At 42.1% G+C, this 17,302-nt stretch overlaps 1 protein-coding gene across 4 annotated transcripts in view; it reads right to left on the reverse strand.

The window, feature by feature from the left end:
- LOC119711000 (tubulin polymerization promoting protein) overlaps positions 1-9,078 on the reverse strand; it is a 55,516-nt gene extending 46,438 nt beyond the window's left edge. The window contains exons 1-2 of one of the 4 annotated variants that reach the window (XM_038160638.1): positions 8,374-8,464; positions 7,443-7,547 (exon numbers count right to left, since the gene is read on the reverse strand). Coding sequence is in view for 2 of the 4 variants with exons in the window: in XM_038160618.1 (XP_038016546.1) it covers positions 7,844-8,235 (392 nt within the window). In the remaining 2 variants the exon portion in view is untranslated. Of the gene's footprint in view, positions 1-7,442; positions 7,548-7,843; positions 8,251-8,373; positions 8,544-8,944 lie in introns of those variants that run through there. The other 3 variants (XM_038160648.1, XM_038160628.1, XM_038160618.1) reach the window with 3 other exon arrangements.
- Between the last annotated feature and the right edge of the window lie 8,224 nt (positions 9,079-17,302).

Consider the following 17,302-nt stretch of genomic DNA (forward strand, 5'->3'; position numbering starts at 1 on the left):
AATCTATTAAACCCCTTTAGGATCTCCAAAAAACTGTTCTCGAAAAAAAGTAAAATATATACACACACGTCACAGAATTCACAGAATGACTAGGTTGGAAGAGACCTTCAAGATCATCGAGTGCAATCCACACCCTCACACCTCAACTAAACCATGGCACCGAGTGCCACATCCAGTCTTTTCTTAAACACATCCAAGGATGGTGACTCCATCACCTCCCCAGGCAGACCATTCCAGTTCTCTATCACTCTGTCTGTGAAAAACTTTTTCCTAATATCCAAACTATATTTCCCTTGGCACAGCTTAAGACTGATACACATATCAGCAGGATACAAAAATCTGAATGCCTATTTTTTTGTGCTATACCATGTACTTTTTCATCTGCTTTGTCTAGCTCACCTCTAATAGCTCTCATTTGCAGGAAGTTTTAAACAGTGTTAAAAACTAGTTTTAATGGAAGTCATCTCACAACATCAACTGCCATGGAAACAAATGAGTGTAACTAACAACAGACTAGAACATCACAGCATTATTACAGCCTCAGATACTTTCATGTTAATGGAAAAGGCAGTGTATTTTAAAACTGTTCATGCTTTAGAATGCTTATCAACCAAGAATTTGCTAAAATGAGGTCAAAAGTCTAGCGTGAATTAAGGGAAACTTCCACTTCACACTTTTAAACAGCAGAATCATTCAAGAATCAAGCAGACCTCTGACTGCTAAGATTGATGACTTTTCAGAATCCAACAGCACAATAGCACAGCTGCAATGCTATAATGGTACTGCTAGCATCTCCTCTTTCCTGTAACACTCACCTTCACCCAGGCCAGCCTTATTTCTCAGGTGTAATATCCACTTCCAGCATGACCCGCAACACGACAATACAAAGTTATGCTTACACTGAGCATCAAGTCCATCATCTAGCTAGTAACCAAAGTCTGCAGTGTAAATTCCTCAGGCTCCTACAACCTAAAATGCACTATCTGTTCAGGGTCTCAATCTTAGCCCTGATACCTCCCTAATTTCTTAATCCTTTCTACCATATGCCCCAGATAACTAGTTTTATATGTTCAGTGTTACCTGTTTTTTCCTTCCATTCTCCTGCTCATTTGTCCTGCCCACCAAGTTTGGTAAGCATGCAGGTGCTTAGGGCATAATTTTTATCAGAATCTGTTACTGCACTGTTGGTAAAATTCATCCAATGCACCACAAGTAGTTGCCATTCAAAATTTCTTAAGACCTTCTAGCCAAACCAAGTAAAAAAGAAAGCAACTTTTCAATGAGCCCAGGAGGTATTATTTTTATGAGTTAATTGAGTGCATAATGAATTATGAAACTGTGCAAGGCATTTGAATTTGTCTGACTGCATCTGGTTTATTTTAGTACTTGATCCATCTTCCCCTTGTTATAAAAACTTCACAAAATTGCAATGAAAGGGAATTCTCATTTATTTTCTCTCTGTAATTATTTATGCCAAATAAAAACAGCGGAGACAAAGTACAGCAGATGGAATCTTTTCCCCACATTTTTGCATAAACAGTCAAGCTTGGGGAAGCAGAAACAGATGGGAGAAATGCAACATCCTCCTAATAAAAAGCAATGCTTTAGACCACTCTTAAAGCTCCCCTTAAGCTTCCTTCACAGCCACCTGCAGGAACCAGAGTTAAAGCATTTGTCTTCAGAGATCTGCTCTGGTTATATTTCTTCACATGTGATGCTGAAGTGAATGATAGCCATCTATTTTCCCTAGCATACAACACAGAAGGCAAATGAGCAGAGAACTTTGCAAAACAAGCAAAGCTAACAACTCTGTGTACAGTTAAACCCATCTTTACCTAAAGAAAATTAAATCCTTTTGCAGGCTTTATGAGGAACTGCATGGCTGAACCTAGAGTTCTATTAACAATATATGTGAATTTAGCACTATGGACAAGGGCAAGGCTGACCAGATCATGCAGATACATTTAGACCTTCAGCAGGACACACACACAGAGTAACAGAAAAGGTACCTACTTAACCTGTCCAATGTTTCTCCTCAGCAAAACAGTATTTCAGGCTGTGAACATATGCCATCACATATGCCGTTAAAGGATCTAACTTAGAAAACATATTAACCAGCACAGAGATTATTTTGACTGCTGACAAATTATTGTTACTGTTGTATTTCTAGAAACTATTGCTCTTCAGCTACTTACTTCTACAATGTTGCTTGAGATACAAAACTAACTTTAGGTCTTAGTAAATTACACTCCTCCATTTCAAAGAACCACTTTATAAATATCACCTCTATATACACAAAGCATTTGCACACAGACACACAAACCTTTATCAGTAACAGATCCATTGCAACTTATTTCTTTCAAAAAAACATGTTCACCTGACAACACTTAAAAGTACACAAAAGTTCTCTATCTAGCTAACTGTTAACTAGCTCCACAACATCCTGTAATACCACCGTGTCACTTACACAAGGTTTTAACTACGAAGGTAAAAGCATAAATAAGGCATCCACAACATAGACATATACTGGTAAACCCTTATTACGTTTTTTTTTTTTTTTCATTATGCCACTTCTCCATATGAGAGTACCACTTTCTAAGTACTCATCCTAAGCTCTGTCAGGCTGCTGTCATTGGTAGATGAATAATCTGGACACAAACATTCTGCAATTTCATACACAGCCAAGGATACAAGCCAGTGTCTAGAACCACCTTCACAGGAGAAAGTGAATATGACACCAATTAAAGAACAACCGAAGAGGAGACTCAAGTGTTTAGATGAGGTATTTTTTCATGGTGTATCAAAAAAAGACTTCAAATCACAGATTCAAAAAGAGTGGAAGACAACAGCTGCTCTCCATAGTAGTCATATAATTAATTTACAGCTTCAAATAACATGCTGGACCTGTCATCACTCTAGGATTAGTTGAATACAGGTTCCACAACAATTGTAGAGCTTGCTTAGCCTCACTTCTTCATACACTGTACACAGTATCCTCCCACCACCCCCACCCAGACCAGACTTTACTTGGAACTTCCACAGAGCCCTTTCAAAATATTTCTGGAAAAGCCGTGATTAACAAAGATCCAATCCATGAAAGCAGATCAAAGACTGTACAGAAAGCTCACTTCCAACTCCATTAAGATGGGGGACTTTGAGTACCACCCATAAGTAAAAGTATCTAGAGAATTAGCTATTGACAGGGACAGAATTAAATCTACGAAAAACTGAGATAACAGAGACTCAAAAGCACTGTAAGATTTAGTAGTCATAAAGCATCACCTCTGATCAAAGCAAGGAAGATGATACAAGAGATGCAAAATCATGAGACGAGATGTTTCACCATAAGACACTACAAATTACATTGGAGGAATGCTTGAGAGATCCAAATACCTCTGCAGAGAAACTAAATCACCTACTAAATGGCTCTTTACTATCAAAGATGTAAAAAAACTCAACAGTTGAAAATTCAGGTTATGCCAGTGCAAATTAGAAATATGACTTCCTTATGAAGAGACAATCTATCATTTCAGGTACTAAAGGTAACTCCCAAGAATAGCTACAAATACTTCACATCCTCATGTCCGCACATTAGACTGTTCCTCATAAAGATATGGAAGATCTTTTTAGTCAAGTATCTCTGAAAGACAGACTTTTAGCAAATCTAGATTATTGCTCTTAGATAACTAACTCAATATAACCAATACATGAATCAGGTTAGACTGTCTAAAGATCCCTTATGTTCTTAAAATCTGCTACTTCACTTTTGTCTGAATCCACAAAAATAAACTAACCGTTAAGTACAGATTTTTTGCAACCACCCACAGCCTGGTCCAAAATAAGAAGAGAAATACTTACTTTGCTAAATCAGTAAGTTCTTTCACACCTATAAGTGCTTCTAAGATGAAATATTTGGGTACTACTCCTTCCAATACTCAAATCAGAAGAGACAGGCCGAAACAGGTTTTTAAATTAAACAGCGTCATCAACAATAGAAAAAGAATTTTGTGAGCAAGACATCTTAGCAGTTTCACTACTACTGCAAGAATTTTCTTAGCATTGATCTATATAAGAATTTGAACTAGGACTGCAGTCCTCAGAGACTCAAGCAACTGTTATCTCATTGATTTTTTTTAATTTCAAGTATTTTTGTGCTCATTTTGTCAAATGCTCTCAATATATGAACACTGACACAGAATCGTATTCCTGAGATTAGCCAAACTGAGCAAAAATTAACTTCATATGATTATTTAAAACAATAACACTGCAGATTCATTCTTATCATTTCATCAGCCACACAATGCATTGGACCTTTGATCTGTAAACTCTTGGTTGCCACCTCTTGGGTTTCCATCCAGGACAAGGTAAACTCATACCGGAAATGCAGGACACTACGAGGAGGAGAAGGTTGAGGAGGAAAAGAAAGAGGGAACCTTAAGACAACTAGCAAGAGTAAGAGTCTAAACTTCTCCACAGCTGCCTCAGAGTCCTGTCCTGACAGAGCTAAGAATCCCTCTTAGCAGCAGCAAAGTGAATTGCCCACCCACCACATATAACAACTAACAATAAAGAAAAACTTCCCAACTGTTTTGATGAACATACCACTGTGAGCCAAGAAAACTGAGTAGCACAGAATCAGTCTGTTCTGCTCTGTCAGCACTTGAGATAAACACCCACTCAGGAAGAGTGTCCTGAAACCTGAGCAGGATACACATACTTGTCCTGTAACACATGTACAGTCCCTGGGTACTTAAAGACCATATTTTTATAGGGGTATTTTACCAGTAACATCCTTTCACTGTACAGTGTTTTTCATCACTATTCCAAAGTATTGCAAAAAACAGCCTAAAATGAAATGGGAAATTCTTGCAATACTTCTATGTATGGGCAATTTGGGATGGGCAGAGTGGTGCATTCACTCAGAAATGTCTTTTAGCTGAAGGTGTAGTTATTATTATGTATTTCGGGGGGGGGGGGGGGGGGTAGGCACATGAGGGGGATGAGATGAAGAAAGAGCTAGAACAGCTTACAGAAGACACTGAGGAAAAGGAAAAACAACATGAAATACAGGAAAAACAATTTTTCCCATACAACTTGAATTTGAAATGAAAACTCCATTTCAAAATTTTAAAATATTACCTTAGGTTTAAAAATCTGTAAAAATTAGATAGTCTGAAGAGAAAACTTTTCATATTGGGTTGATGCAGATTTTTTACCTTAGTTTTCAGCATTTAGTCAAGTTAGATGCATTTCAAAATCTCTCAAACCCAAGCCATTCTCACGTCCCAAGGATAACCCTCAGAGAACAGTGGCAGTCTTACATTAAATTCTACAATTCCCTTTGCTCTTACATGAGAAAAAGAAAGTACACAGCTGGATAATGCACACACATACCAACGTATCCTTCTTAACATCAGCTTTATTTCTCTTTTGCAGCACTCACAGTTCCTTGTTCTTCATTTGGATCATAATGTTTAGGGGGCCATGCCCAAGTTTTTGTTCCATTATACTGGACATAACACATCAGTAAAGGTCCCTGACCACAGCTTCCAGACACTATGGCAATACAAACAGTGAACAAAATATTTCCTTTCAACTAACTGTCAAGGACTTCTAGAAGTACTTATGCCCATAGTAGTCATGCCAGTACAGCAGAGAAACAGGAAGGTGTGGAAATTATATATATACACCTGCATTTATTTTCAGTTAGGCACAGCATAAAAATGGATTTCAGGGGGGAGAGAAAAACAAACTTTGCTGCTTGCTGAAGAGAATCTATTCCATTTATCCAAGCCTACAAACAGTATGCATGTACAAATAAAATAGGACATAAGGACATTACATCATTAAATGACTGACTATGCCACAGAATTACTGTTCTTTTGTAATATATGAAATATATACAATAATATATAGAGAGATAGATGCTTGTGAGTATGGTCACATTCTTACACTGGTGACTTACATAATTAAAGTGTGTAAGCAAGAAAAATATTTGATATTATTTTATTTTGTATTTTAGCTTATCACCTGAAAGCAAGTTATCAAGGTTAAACATTGCATGGCTTATTCTCTGAAGTGCTATGAGATATATTGAGTACAATTAATTGCTTTCACCTGTAATAAGAATACTTACCACAACATAAATTGACATAACTGACTGCCTCACTCCTTGAAAGACCCTTACTTTATTTTTTCAAATTAAGCTCAAGATACAAGAAGCAAAAATAGCCTCTACCAAAAATACCAATACCACTACCAAACACCAAATTAATATAAAAACAGCAAATACCAAAACCACTACAATCACACAGCTGCCTCTAGAAAGTAACTGGAATGAATACATCTACTATAAAAATTAAATAAAAAGACATGTTTTTGACCACAGTCAAGCCACAGATTAAATATGACACAGAAAGAACTACTTGCTGGATGTATATTTCCATTTATAAATATCTTTTCTTAGATTTACAAGGGTCAAGTGCAAGCATTGCAGGAGATTCCTATGTGAACTTTACGTGCAATTTGATCCTTGCATAGCATGCTGTCTAAGCATTACACTGTACTATAATTTAATACTGGATATACACTTCAGCAGTTACAAATGATGAACTATTTAAAAACATATAACTGTGACAAAATGTACAAAGAAATTCAAAATAGCATTTTATTTTAGACTGGGGAGATGAAAGGTCAAGTTGGGATAAGGTCTCTAAAAACATAAGGACGTGGCTCATCACTAAAGGATTAAAAAAATGGCCATTGCCATTTAAAAAATAAGTTGTATAGGTTCGATAAACAGTGATGCTATTTTAAGCCTAAGACCATGAAAGTGTATAGGTATCTCTTTGGTTTTCCCCAGAGTTCTCACAGCACTAGAGGGGAAAAAAACTCGTACTTTAATATTTTACTGTCATGCTAACCCTTTCCAACCCACCTAAAGCATGGTATTTAATGATGCTAGCAGAAAAAACAGCAGAACAGCTTAGTAAAAGACAGTCTCACATCATGTGTTTCATTTCAGGCTGGGGCTTTGGTTTGCTCCTCCTCTTTCTTTTCTTCAATAAACATGAGGAGTTATGCAACCCTCTGTAAAATCCAAAAAAAACTGTCCCCTCCCAAACCTGCCCTGTGTAGAGCCTGCAAAACATGAACAGGGAAACTGGTTGTCAGCAGCATCTCCTACATGATTCGAAGCTATCAGTGTATAAGATGCTATTCACATGTGCATTCGGCACCTCGTAGAATATACCAAATTTCCCCTTGGAATAATTTCATCAATGTACAAGAGCTTTTACCCAGGACTGGAGAAATATTTGCAACCGATGGGGGGGAAGGGGATGTATTTATTTTCAAGCCAGGCTAGCCGGGGTTACAGATTAAAACACAGGATTTTGTCTCGTCCTTGTTTTCCACCCCTAAGTACATGGCTGTATACCTACGAGTATTACTCCGCAGGCGCTAAATGGTCTCCCACACCTGCTGCTGGTTTTGTGGAGGACACTATACAGCAGTGGCTCTTGAAGACGAAGCCCCTCCGGCGACCGCTTGGGGATGTCAAGGAAAAAAAAAAAAAAAAAAAAAAAAAAGGAAAAAAGAAAAGAAATGGCAAATAGCCTCTCAGCATCGGTCTCCATAAAAGGGGACCGCTGCCTCTACATGAGCGCATGAAGCAGCAGCACCTGCTGCTGCTAGGTCGGCCGAGGCTTTGTTGCTGACTGCGGAGCATTTGTGCGTGCGTGCAAAGCGACTCCTTCTCGGCTCCGCCGGGAGCCTCCCGCGGGCACAGCGCGGGGCTCGCCAGCCGCCCGCAGCCAGCCTCCAGCATCGCGCAGCCACCGACCTGCTGCCGCCGTACCGCCGCGAAAGCGCCGAGCTCCCACGCTGGCTGCGGCCGCGCGTACCTCCTTCATGACGATCGGGGGATGCGGCTGCGGGGCCCATCCCTACGGCAGGGAAAGGCGCGCAGCTCCTCGCCAAGTTCCGCTCCCCGTCAGCCCCTGGTCCGCGGTTCCCGGAGGGGAGCGCAGAACACCGCGGGGACAGCACGGAGGCGAATCCCAAGGAGGGACGCGGCGCCACCGCCCGCAGCCCCCCGCGGGCGTTACATAACGACGGCGGCGGCCGCGCCGGGCTGGGCTCGGGCGCCCCTCCGGTGGGGGCTGGCACCGGGAGGGGGCACCGGAGCCGCCAGACCCCCGGCAGCGCTTCCACTGCCCCCTCCCCTTGCGCCATCGGCAGCCGAGCTGCGATCGATTAGCAGCGCGATGGGAAGGAGGGAGCGGGCACGACACACGACACGCACCCCACCCACCCACCCACCCCCGGTGGAGCGGTGCTCGGCCGGCCCGGGAGCGGCGCCCGCACACTTACCGCCGGTTGCGGAGAGCGGCAGGTCTGGCGGGGCTGGCCGGGCTCCGTGCGGCGCGCTCGGCAGCAGCCGCGGGTGTCCGCAGCCGGCGCGGCCGTTGCAGCGGCGCCGCCCCCCCCGCGCGGGCATTGGCGGGCGCGCGGCACCGCCCGCCCATCGCGAGCGCCCATAGGCGGTGCGCGCCGTCCGGCCCGGGCCGCGCCCGGCCCCGCGGGCAGCCTGAGGGGCCGCGCGGCCGGCGCTGCCTTACATGGCCCGCTGGCGCGGCCGCGCTGCCGCCCGCCCCGTTTCCTCCGTTATTCCTGTTATCCTCGTTATTCCCGTTATCCCCGTTTGCCCCGTCGCCCGAAACGCGCTGGCAGGTGCGCTGCGGCAGGCGGAGCCTTGCCCTGTTTGCGCATCCCGTGCCTCCTGCGGCCGATGCCCCGAGAGGTACCAGTCTCCTCTGTGTTCTGCCGCGCCCTGGCAGGTTTGGGTCTGGATGGCCGCTCGGCTGTGCTTGAAGCTGGGATCGTCGATATAAATGAACGCCGTGGGCTGTGTGGTGCAGCGGGCATTCAGTAAAAGCCTCACCTTCCCTCCTTAGCTTGCCTCTCGCCTGGGAGCAGCCTGAGGCCGGCACAGCGGAGAGGCGCAGCCACAAGCCTAGTCTAGAGCAACCCCATCCAAAACCTTGGAGCACAGACACAGTCCGGGAGTCAGCAGGAATCTAGTCAGCCGTTATGCACCCTCATCTGTGAATTTATAACCAGAGTCCAACGACCTTGCAGAGCTCGGTGGATTTTAACTTGATTTCTGCTGTGCTGGAATGAAGTTAAAACAACCTATCCACAGTCGTGGGGAAGGACAGCAAAATGCTAATGTGCAATGGATTCTCAGTTTTTCAAATGTAGGAGATATATATGGCTAATTTTTTAATTGGTTATATACTCATACTTGCCTCAGGATACAGAATGGTTAACAAACTGTTATAAAATTAGCTTATAAACTCTGATTTCAGTAAGTCAAAGCAATTACTGAAATGACCTGGAATGTCATAAAGGCACTTGAAAGGACCCTTCATGTTTGGGTTCAGTTTGACTGTAGTATGAGTGAAGGTTTTGTGGTAATGTAGGGCAAATGAAATTGTGATCTCTCATAAGAGCCAAATCAATGTCTGCAAATCAATCTGCAAACACCTCCAAGTCCTTCTTCCCAGAGCTGCTCAAAATCCCTTCATCCCCCAGCCTGTTTCACTCAGTAGTGAAACTAAACGTGTTTTCATAGGCACAAAAATACAAACTCATTTCTGCAAAACATATGCGCATACACATGTGGACAGCTACACAGATCAATACAGCCAGGAACTCTCAGCACTCACACAAGCACAAACAGCACCAACAGCCTCATCTTGTTGACTTTTGGCTAATCAGGATGAAGGTGTATTATTAGGAAATATATGCTATGTATAATGTGGATTCCTCCAGTAGCTGACCTTAGATACTCAGTCTACCCCTGGATCCACAGTGTGCCCCACTGCTGTACCCTGGACATCCGAGCTCCTAAGACTTGCAGTCCCACTGTGGTTGCTCTTCACACGTCACCCACAGACACACACCATGATCTGCTGGTACCTGGATCTCCGATTTTCTCAGCTGCTGTATCTTCACAAATGAACACCTCTCCAGGACTGGTGCAGACCTCCTCACACATGTGCACCACAGTTCTCTCAGTGTGGTTCTGCTGGGCATGCAGGACGAGGGAAGAGACAAGAAATTTTGACTCCATGTTCTAGAAGGTTGGTTTATTGTATTATGATATATATAATATTTAAAATGCCAAACCAAAACTATGCTAAAAGAACAGAGAGAAGGATTTATCAGAAGGTGAGAGACGAATACAATGGAATGAATAATAAAGGCTCGTGACTGACCAGAGAGTCTGAGCCAGCTGCATCTTTGATTGGTTATTAAGTAGAAACATTTAACATGGACCATCAACAATGCACCTGTTGCATTCCACAGCAGCAGATAGTTATTGTTTACATTTGTTATTGAGGCTTCTCAGCTTCTCAGAAGAAGAAAATCTTGACAAAAGGATTAACGTAAAATATCACGTCTATACTCAGTAGCTGGGCTTAGAATGCAGTCCACCCAGTAACTGGCTGTGGATCCCAGGTCACCCAGTTACTGGCATCTGGACACACTATTCTCCACACCCCACAGTCCCACTCCAGCTGCTGGTCCAGCACACAGCAGCACATAAACATGCACACTGCGGATCTCCAGTATCTTAAAGACACCACCCAGTATCTTAGACAGGCCCTCCTTCCAGCCTGGATCACTGTTGTCCCCAGCTTCTCCCCACACTTGTACACACAAACACAGAGACACATGCAGTCTCTCAGCTGACCTTCAGATGTTACATCCTCTCCATCAGTTGGCATAGGCTTCTTGGTCCCTTTGGAAGTCACCTTCTCCAATTGCCTCACTTCCAGAGACATACTTCCTTCCCAAGCCTGTTAATCTCTTATCTTCTTCTAGTTTGGCTCGATATTTGCACTCACACTTGGTCCAATTGCTCACAAAATAGACACATGTAATCCCTAATCTGCAGTGCAGTTGTTGGTGCTTGTTTTTACTTGCTCCAGTCTCTTCAGTTGATGACTCTGCTGATTTGCAATCCCTTGTCTGATTTCTGTTGCTGACTCTTAGACATCCTACAATCACATCCACACAGAACAGAGTCCACTCATTTAGGATAATAGTTAGAAATAATTAGTAGAATTTAGGAAGAATGTGGGACAGCAGGTGATCATCGGGTGTGGGTCATGGCCAGACAAGCATACTGCCCAGCAACCTGTTTACACATGGACAACTGCTTTTGTCCTCCTAGCCCTCTATGACCCATTTTCTCCAAGCCAAGATAAGCCCTCCCTTTCTCTGCCTTTAGTTTTGTCCCCTACACCAGCCAAAAGATGTCTTATATAATCCTAAGATTCCCTGAATGTCAGAGGAGGTTCAGATTTGATACTTGGAAACATTTCTTTAGCAAGAGGATGGTCATTCCTTGGGACAGATCTGTGGAGGTTACTGATGCCCTGTGCCTGTCAGTGTGTGAAGCATTTGGAAAATGTCCTTAAAAAGAGCTTTACCTTTGAATCAGCCCTATCACAATTAGGCAGTTGGACTTGATGAACATTCTATTCTATTCTATTCTATTCTATTCTATTCTATTCTATTCTATTCTATTCCCTTGCATCCCACATTGTGTGCTATATCCTCCAGATAATGTTGCCTTTTGCCCAACCTGGAAATGAAACTTGAGATAATTTTAGTAAGGAGATAATATAAAAGGGGAATCTTTATTTGAAGGCCTTCAGAGGCAGTTATGGAAAGATGTCCACAAAAGCCCATCCACCCTCTCCCAGGGGTGAATACATTTTTATAGGTTAGGATAATGGATAAAAAACACCAACTGGGGGGACAAGTGGTGATGCAGTTCTCACCCCCCCTCCTCCTCCCCCCGCTTCAGGCCAAGCCCATTCTCTGGAGCCCCCCTTCAGCACTAGTTGTACTTAGTCCATGAGATTTATCTCAGAGAGTTGTTCTGAGCCTTGGTTCCCAGGAAGAACCAAGATAGCATGGAGCCTTGTAACCCCCAGGGCTTGGAGCTCTGGAACTGGTTTTGTCTTTCTGCTTAGGGAACGGCCAAGGAAAAATTTCTGGGAAAACTATCTACCAATACAACTGGTAACAGAGTTACAAATATATGTGTGAAGAATACAGAGAACATATAAAAAAAAAAAAGCCAAAATTCAAATGGTATCAATTATAGCCCTGACTTCAACCCCTAAGTTTGTCTGGAGGGCCTATCTGGACTCATCTGGTGTCTTTCAGACCTTGGTGATGACGATCAGTTCTCTTTTGTGACACTCCTGAGACTGGGACAGGTAATCTTTTTTTCTGAGCTCCCCACAAAGATGAAGGTTCCCCTCCTTGATATTGTTGTTCTGTGCCAAATTTAGAGTGTGGAGATGAGCTTTTTATCAAAGAACCTAGCAACACTGAATTTCTGGTCACATTTTGAAGACCCTATATGCTCGCATGGAAAGGATTTTAGAGATTTAACTTAGCAATTTAATTTAATGGAATTTAGTAATTTAGTTCCTGGTCCTGGAGTCATACTGTTGAAAATGTGGCATTGTGAAGTTTTGGCAAAGACAAATGAGTCACAGAAATAGATCAGTGATACCTCAGGGCATATATGTGCTGCCGACCTAATCCACACCATCCTCCTTTCCATCCTTCAGTTCACAGTCGACCAGGTAGCTCCCTCTTAAGTGGCCAGGATAGGGATGAGACAAAATGTTGGATTCTTTCAACTGGTGTTTGTTGTTCAAGATGCTTGTCTTTTACACCTTCCAAACTAATTTTTAGAAAATTCTAGTATAAAATCACAAAAGCCCAGTTTTGGATTATCCATATTTGGGTTACATGACAAGGTTTCGGTAGCAAGCAGGCTACAGGGGTGGGTTCTGTGAGAAGATACCAGAAGCTGCCCCTGTGCCAGAAGGAGTCAGCTCCAGCTGGCACTGATGGACCCGCTGCTGACCAAAGCTGACCCTGGTGGCAGCCCACAGTGACAGTGTATTTAACAAGGGGGAAAAGTGCTGCACAACAGCAGCCAATGGGTGAGAGAATGGTACAGACAACTCTTCAGACCCCAAGGTCTGGAGGGGAAGAAGGAGTAGGAGGAGGTGCTTCAGGCACTGGAGGAGAGATTCCCCTGCAGCCTGTGGTGCAGCCTCTGGTAAGGCAGCTGTGCCCCTGCAGCCTGTGGAGCAGACATCCACCGTGCAGCCTGTGGAGGATCCTATGTCCAAGCAGGTGGATGCTCCCTGAAGGAATCTGTGAACCAAAGAAGAAAAAGCCCATCCTTGAGCTGGCTTCTGACAACACCTGTGACTCCACGGAGAGGAGCCCATGATGAAGCAGGTTTTCTGGCAGGACTTGTGACTCCATCTGGGAACCCACACTGGAGCAGTCTGTTCCTGAAGGACTGCGCCCTGTGGAAAAGACCCACACTGGAGCAGTTAATAAAGAGCTGCAGTCCATGGGAAGGACCTGTGTTGTATAATTTTGTGAAAGACAGTCTCCCATGGGAGACACCCCATGCTGGGGGAGGAGCATGAGGAGGAAGAGACAAAGCATTAAGAACTGATCTGAACCCATATTCCCCATCCACTGTTCAGAAGGAGGAAGTAAAGAAGTCAAGAGTGAAGTTGAACCCTGGAAGGAAGGACCAGTGGGAGGAATGTTTTAGGATTTTGTTTTTATTTCATATCATCCTACTTTTGATTTGAAATAAATTAAATTCATTTACCCACACTGAGTCTGTTTGGCCCAAGATGGTTATTACTGAGTCATATCCTTACCCTTACCTTGAACCATGAGCCTTCTTTCACACCTCCTGTTGAGGCAGGGAAGTGATAGTGGGATTGGTGAGCACCTTGCAGGCTAGCCAAGGTCAACCCAACATATTTTCACACTATCTTAATAAAGTAATGTAACTTTGGGTTCATCTTAATCCTGTATGGAAATTAACTTCTTCCATATTTTAAAGAAAATGTAGTAGTTCTTCTTTGCCGCATTTATTTTAATTTTTATCTTGAGAATGCTGTCATTGGGTCCTTTGTGTGTCATGGACGTTTTTCAGAAAATGAAATAATGTGAATGCCATCATGTATGTTGTGGATTTCTACAGCACTCAGTGCACTTACATTACATAATACAATTACACTGTCATGAATAATTCCTGAGAGTTCCCAGAAGCTCTCTCTGATCCTTGCACAAAGAGTGATTTTTCTCAGTCCAGAGAAGAATCTATTCAGTTGTACACTGATGAGACAGTAGTGCTCTGCCACAGAACAGGGCCTTGCAGAAAATCTGGAGAGTAGTCCAACCCTTGATTATCCCAGTCTCCTCAGGCAGTCTATACTCTCACAAGAGAAAAGACCTTTGACCACAACCTGGAGATCTCACTGTCTCATCCTAAGATTAGCTGCATTTCCCCAGGAGGCTAGTACACAGTACAGCTGTGTTTGTAGGCTGTTGCTGCAGATGAAGGATACCATCTTTTCTTCTCATCACAGGCCAGTTTTGTGCGTTCCCATGAGACCTGACCTGATGATTTTTCAGTGTGACCTAGCATTTAAAATTCTCTTTTGCTCTTCTAAACAGACTAAATGACGATCAAATGTCATTGTCTCTGACACACTCTTGTTAAATACTCCCAAGCTACTGCAGCAGGAGTAGATATCCTCAGAACCCAGGAATGGAGCAGAGGGCAGGAACTGCCTATAATCTGGGTCCTGCTGGGACTTTCAGAGTACAAAATTCCTACAAGCTGCAGCTTAAGGATGAACTTTCTTGCCTCTGGTCTGATGGCAACAGACATCTTTCTACAGAGAGTAGAAAACTTGCTCTACCTTTTCCCTTTCCAGAGCTGCACAGTAAGTAAAGCACAACCAGATTTCATGTTGAATTCAAGAATATTACTGATTTTAATTAACACTGCAAGAAGAACACAAATCTATTCAAATTAAAACTGTACATATTACCCTATTTCATTCTCTCCATCAACTAACATGCCACTTCTTCTGTTTCAAGATAAAGTCTTATGGGAGGGATGCAGATCTCTTTCCTGCATTTGACACAGCTTCTTTTCAAGCTTCTACACTTACTGCCCCTTTCTGTTATTTCTATGTCTAGCCTCATATGAATTCTGTTCAAGGTTTTGTTATTTAATTTTTTTTTTTTTTTTGCTATTTCTTCCTTCCTTGCCTGGTTCTCCACAAGACACAGAATTCTTTCCTGCTTAGACAGCTTCTTTGCTAATACATTAAGCCCGTTCCACCAGAGCTGGAAAACTTTGTGGGCAACATTAGTTCCCAGATTGAGAGACATGTGATGTAACAGTGACAAAATGTTAGATAACATAAATCCTATGTTACTCAGTGAATCAGAAGACATATCTTGTCTTGAGCCAGAACTGGTAAAGAGTAAAAAGGATTTCTTGAGCCATCAGGCCTGGGTAGGGAAATGTATCACCAAGATCACATAATTATTATTAAAAGTCACTTTAGTTCACTTGTAAATTTCAAGTATGACAAGTTTTAATCAGAAATCCATGTGAATCAAAGAGCGTTAATTTAGTCGAAACGTCCATCAAAATTATGGAATAATTCTGGAATTCCTAGTAGTCACTTCATTTAGAAAAATAGAGGTTGTTCAGATTTTTCCTTGTTTTAACCACTTCTTGGAATAGTTACAGAAACTGAAAATCCATCAAGCCTACTCCATCTTGTGAGTATTATGTACAGCTTTCCAAGTTATACCAATAGTCATAAATAATGTCATTTGTATGTCTAAGTGCAACATACATGATATATCTATATTAACATACATGTTGTCAGTATGTCATACTATATTACACACAGTCAACTGATGTACGACTACATGTATAGTTGTAGTCACTTTACAGGAGGGCAAAACTAGCTACCTGCCAGATACCCACTAGCAGTGCAAATGTTTTTCTAAATATAGGAAATGTCAAGGAATATTTAATTGCATATAGAGTGTGGCAGAAGTTCAAATTGGTAGCCAAGCATAAAGAGCCATTCTCATACACAGAACATTTGATTTAGGACATTCTGTATTTTGCTGTATGCAGTCCTGTAACTTTGTATAGAAGCTAATCTGATTTTATTTATACTGCTCATCACTTTTACTGAAATATAAATTATTGATAAAATCATGCAGATATGGAAGCCAGACTGCAGGAGATGTGCACATGTATTAATGAAATAAATTGATCACTCTAACAGTACAGAGCATAGTCCTGCAAATGACTGACCATGATAAAATTTTCATTGCCAAGCCTTCCATCAAAAATTGTAATGAAAAGTTAAGTTTTAATCAGAGCTTCAGAAGCTGTAAGGTTTAAAACACCCTTTCTCACTTAGTCTTCTCTGTTGCACATAAACCCTTCTTGGGAGAACTCATCACATGATCTTTGTCTCAGACGGAATGCTGTTCCAACTTCTCTTACATTCATTTCCCCAATGCCCTTCCAAAAAGTTAAAAATTAACAAAAAGTAGGACAATGTAGAACAACTGTAGGAAAGGATAAACTGCAGCACATCCAATACTTTGGATCACAATTTAAGAAACATGGATTCCAGTAGTGTATTTTGTGCAGGCTTTCCATGAAGAAGCTATCATCATTCTCAGTTTCCCTCTGCACCAGTTTTGCTCACATAAATTGGGGATAGTTCATTTTACAGTAAGGAATCTGAGCAACATAGAATATTGTAGCACAAAGTCATTACTTAAAGGAAAATAAGTCTTATTAGGGAAGCATGCAGGGATGTAAGGGTTAGAGGTTGTAAGGACAAGACAGGTCCTTCATCCACGTAATATCTTAACTCTATATGAAGTGACACTGTAGTTAAAGCCACTGATTTTGTAGTTAAAGACAACACATTCAAAAGCCAATACCGCTGAACCATTTCCAAATACCTGTATTCCACATAATTTCATACAATGGACAAACACTGAAGTACTTGCTGAAGCCTTAGAAATTCTCTGATTTCTTTCTTCCTCAGTTAAGAGTTGAAAAAAATTTATTGTCTCTTTTTGGTGGTTTATTCAATTTATCATGTATACTCCCCTTTTCACTCTGTCTTTGTTAACATTGTGTACTCTTTTCAAAGCCCTAAAATACTCTTAGCGGGGCATATAAATCGCACTTCTCTTTTCGACAGGAGGGAAAATGCCCAGAAAATGGACCTCAGAACTGCAGAGAGGGTAAGCTTCAGTGAAGCCTAATACCTAAGATTCAGCATTGCAGTTAAGATGGTAAAAAAGCTTGATGGAATTTATATGGAAA

This window comes from Motacilla alba, chromosome 2, assembly GCF_015832195.1.
Source record: "Motacilla alba alba isolate MOTALB_02 chromosome 2, Motacilla_alba_V1.0_pri, whole genome shotgun sequence".
In the NCBI taxonomy this organism is placed as follows: Eukaryota; Metazoa; Chordata; class Aves; order Passeriformes; family Motacillidae; genus Motacilla; species Motacilla alba.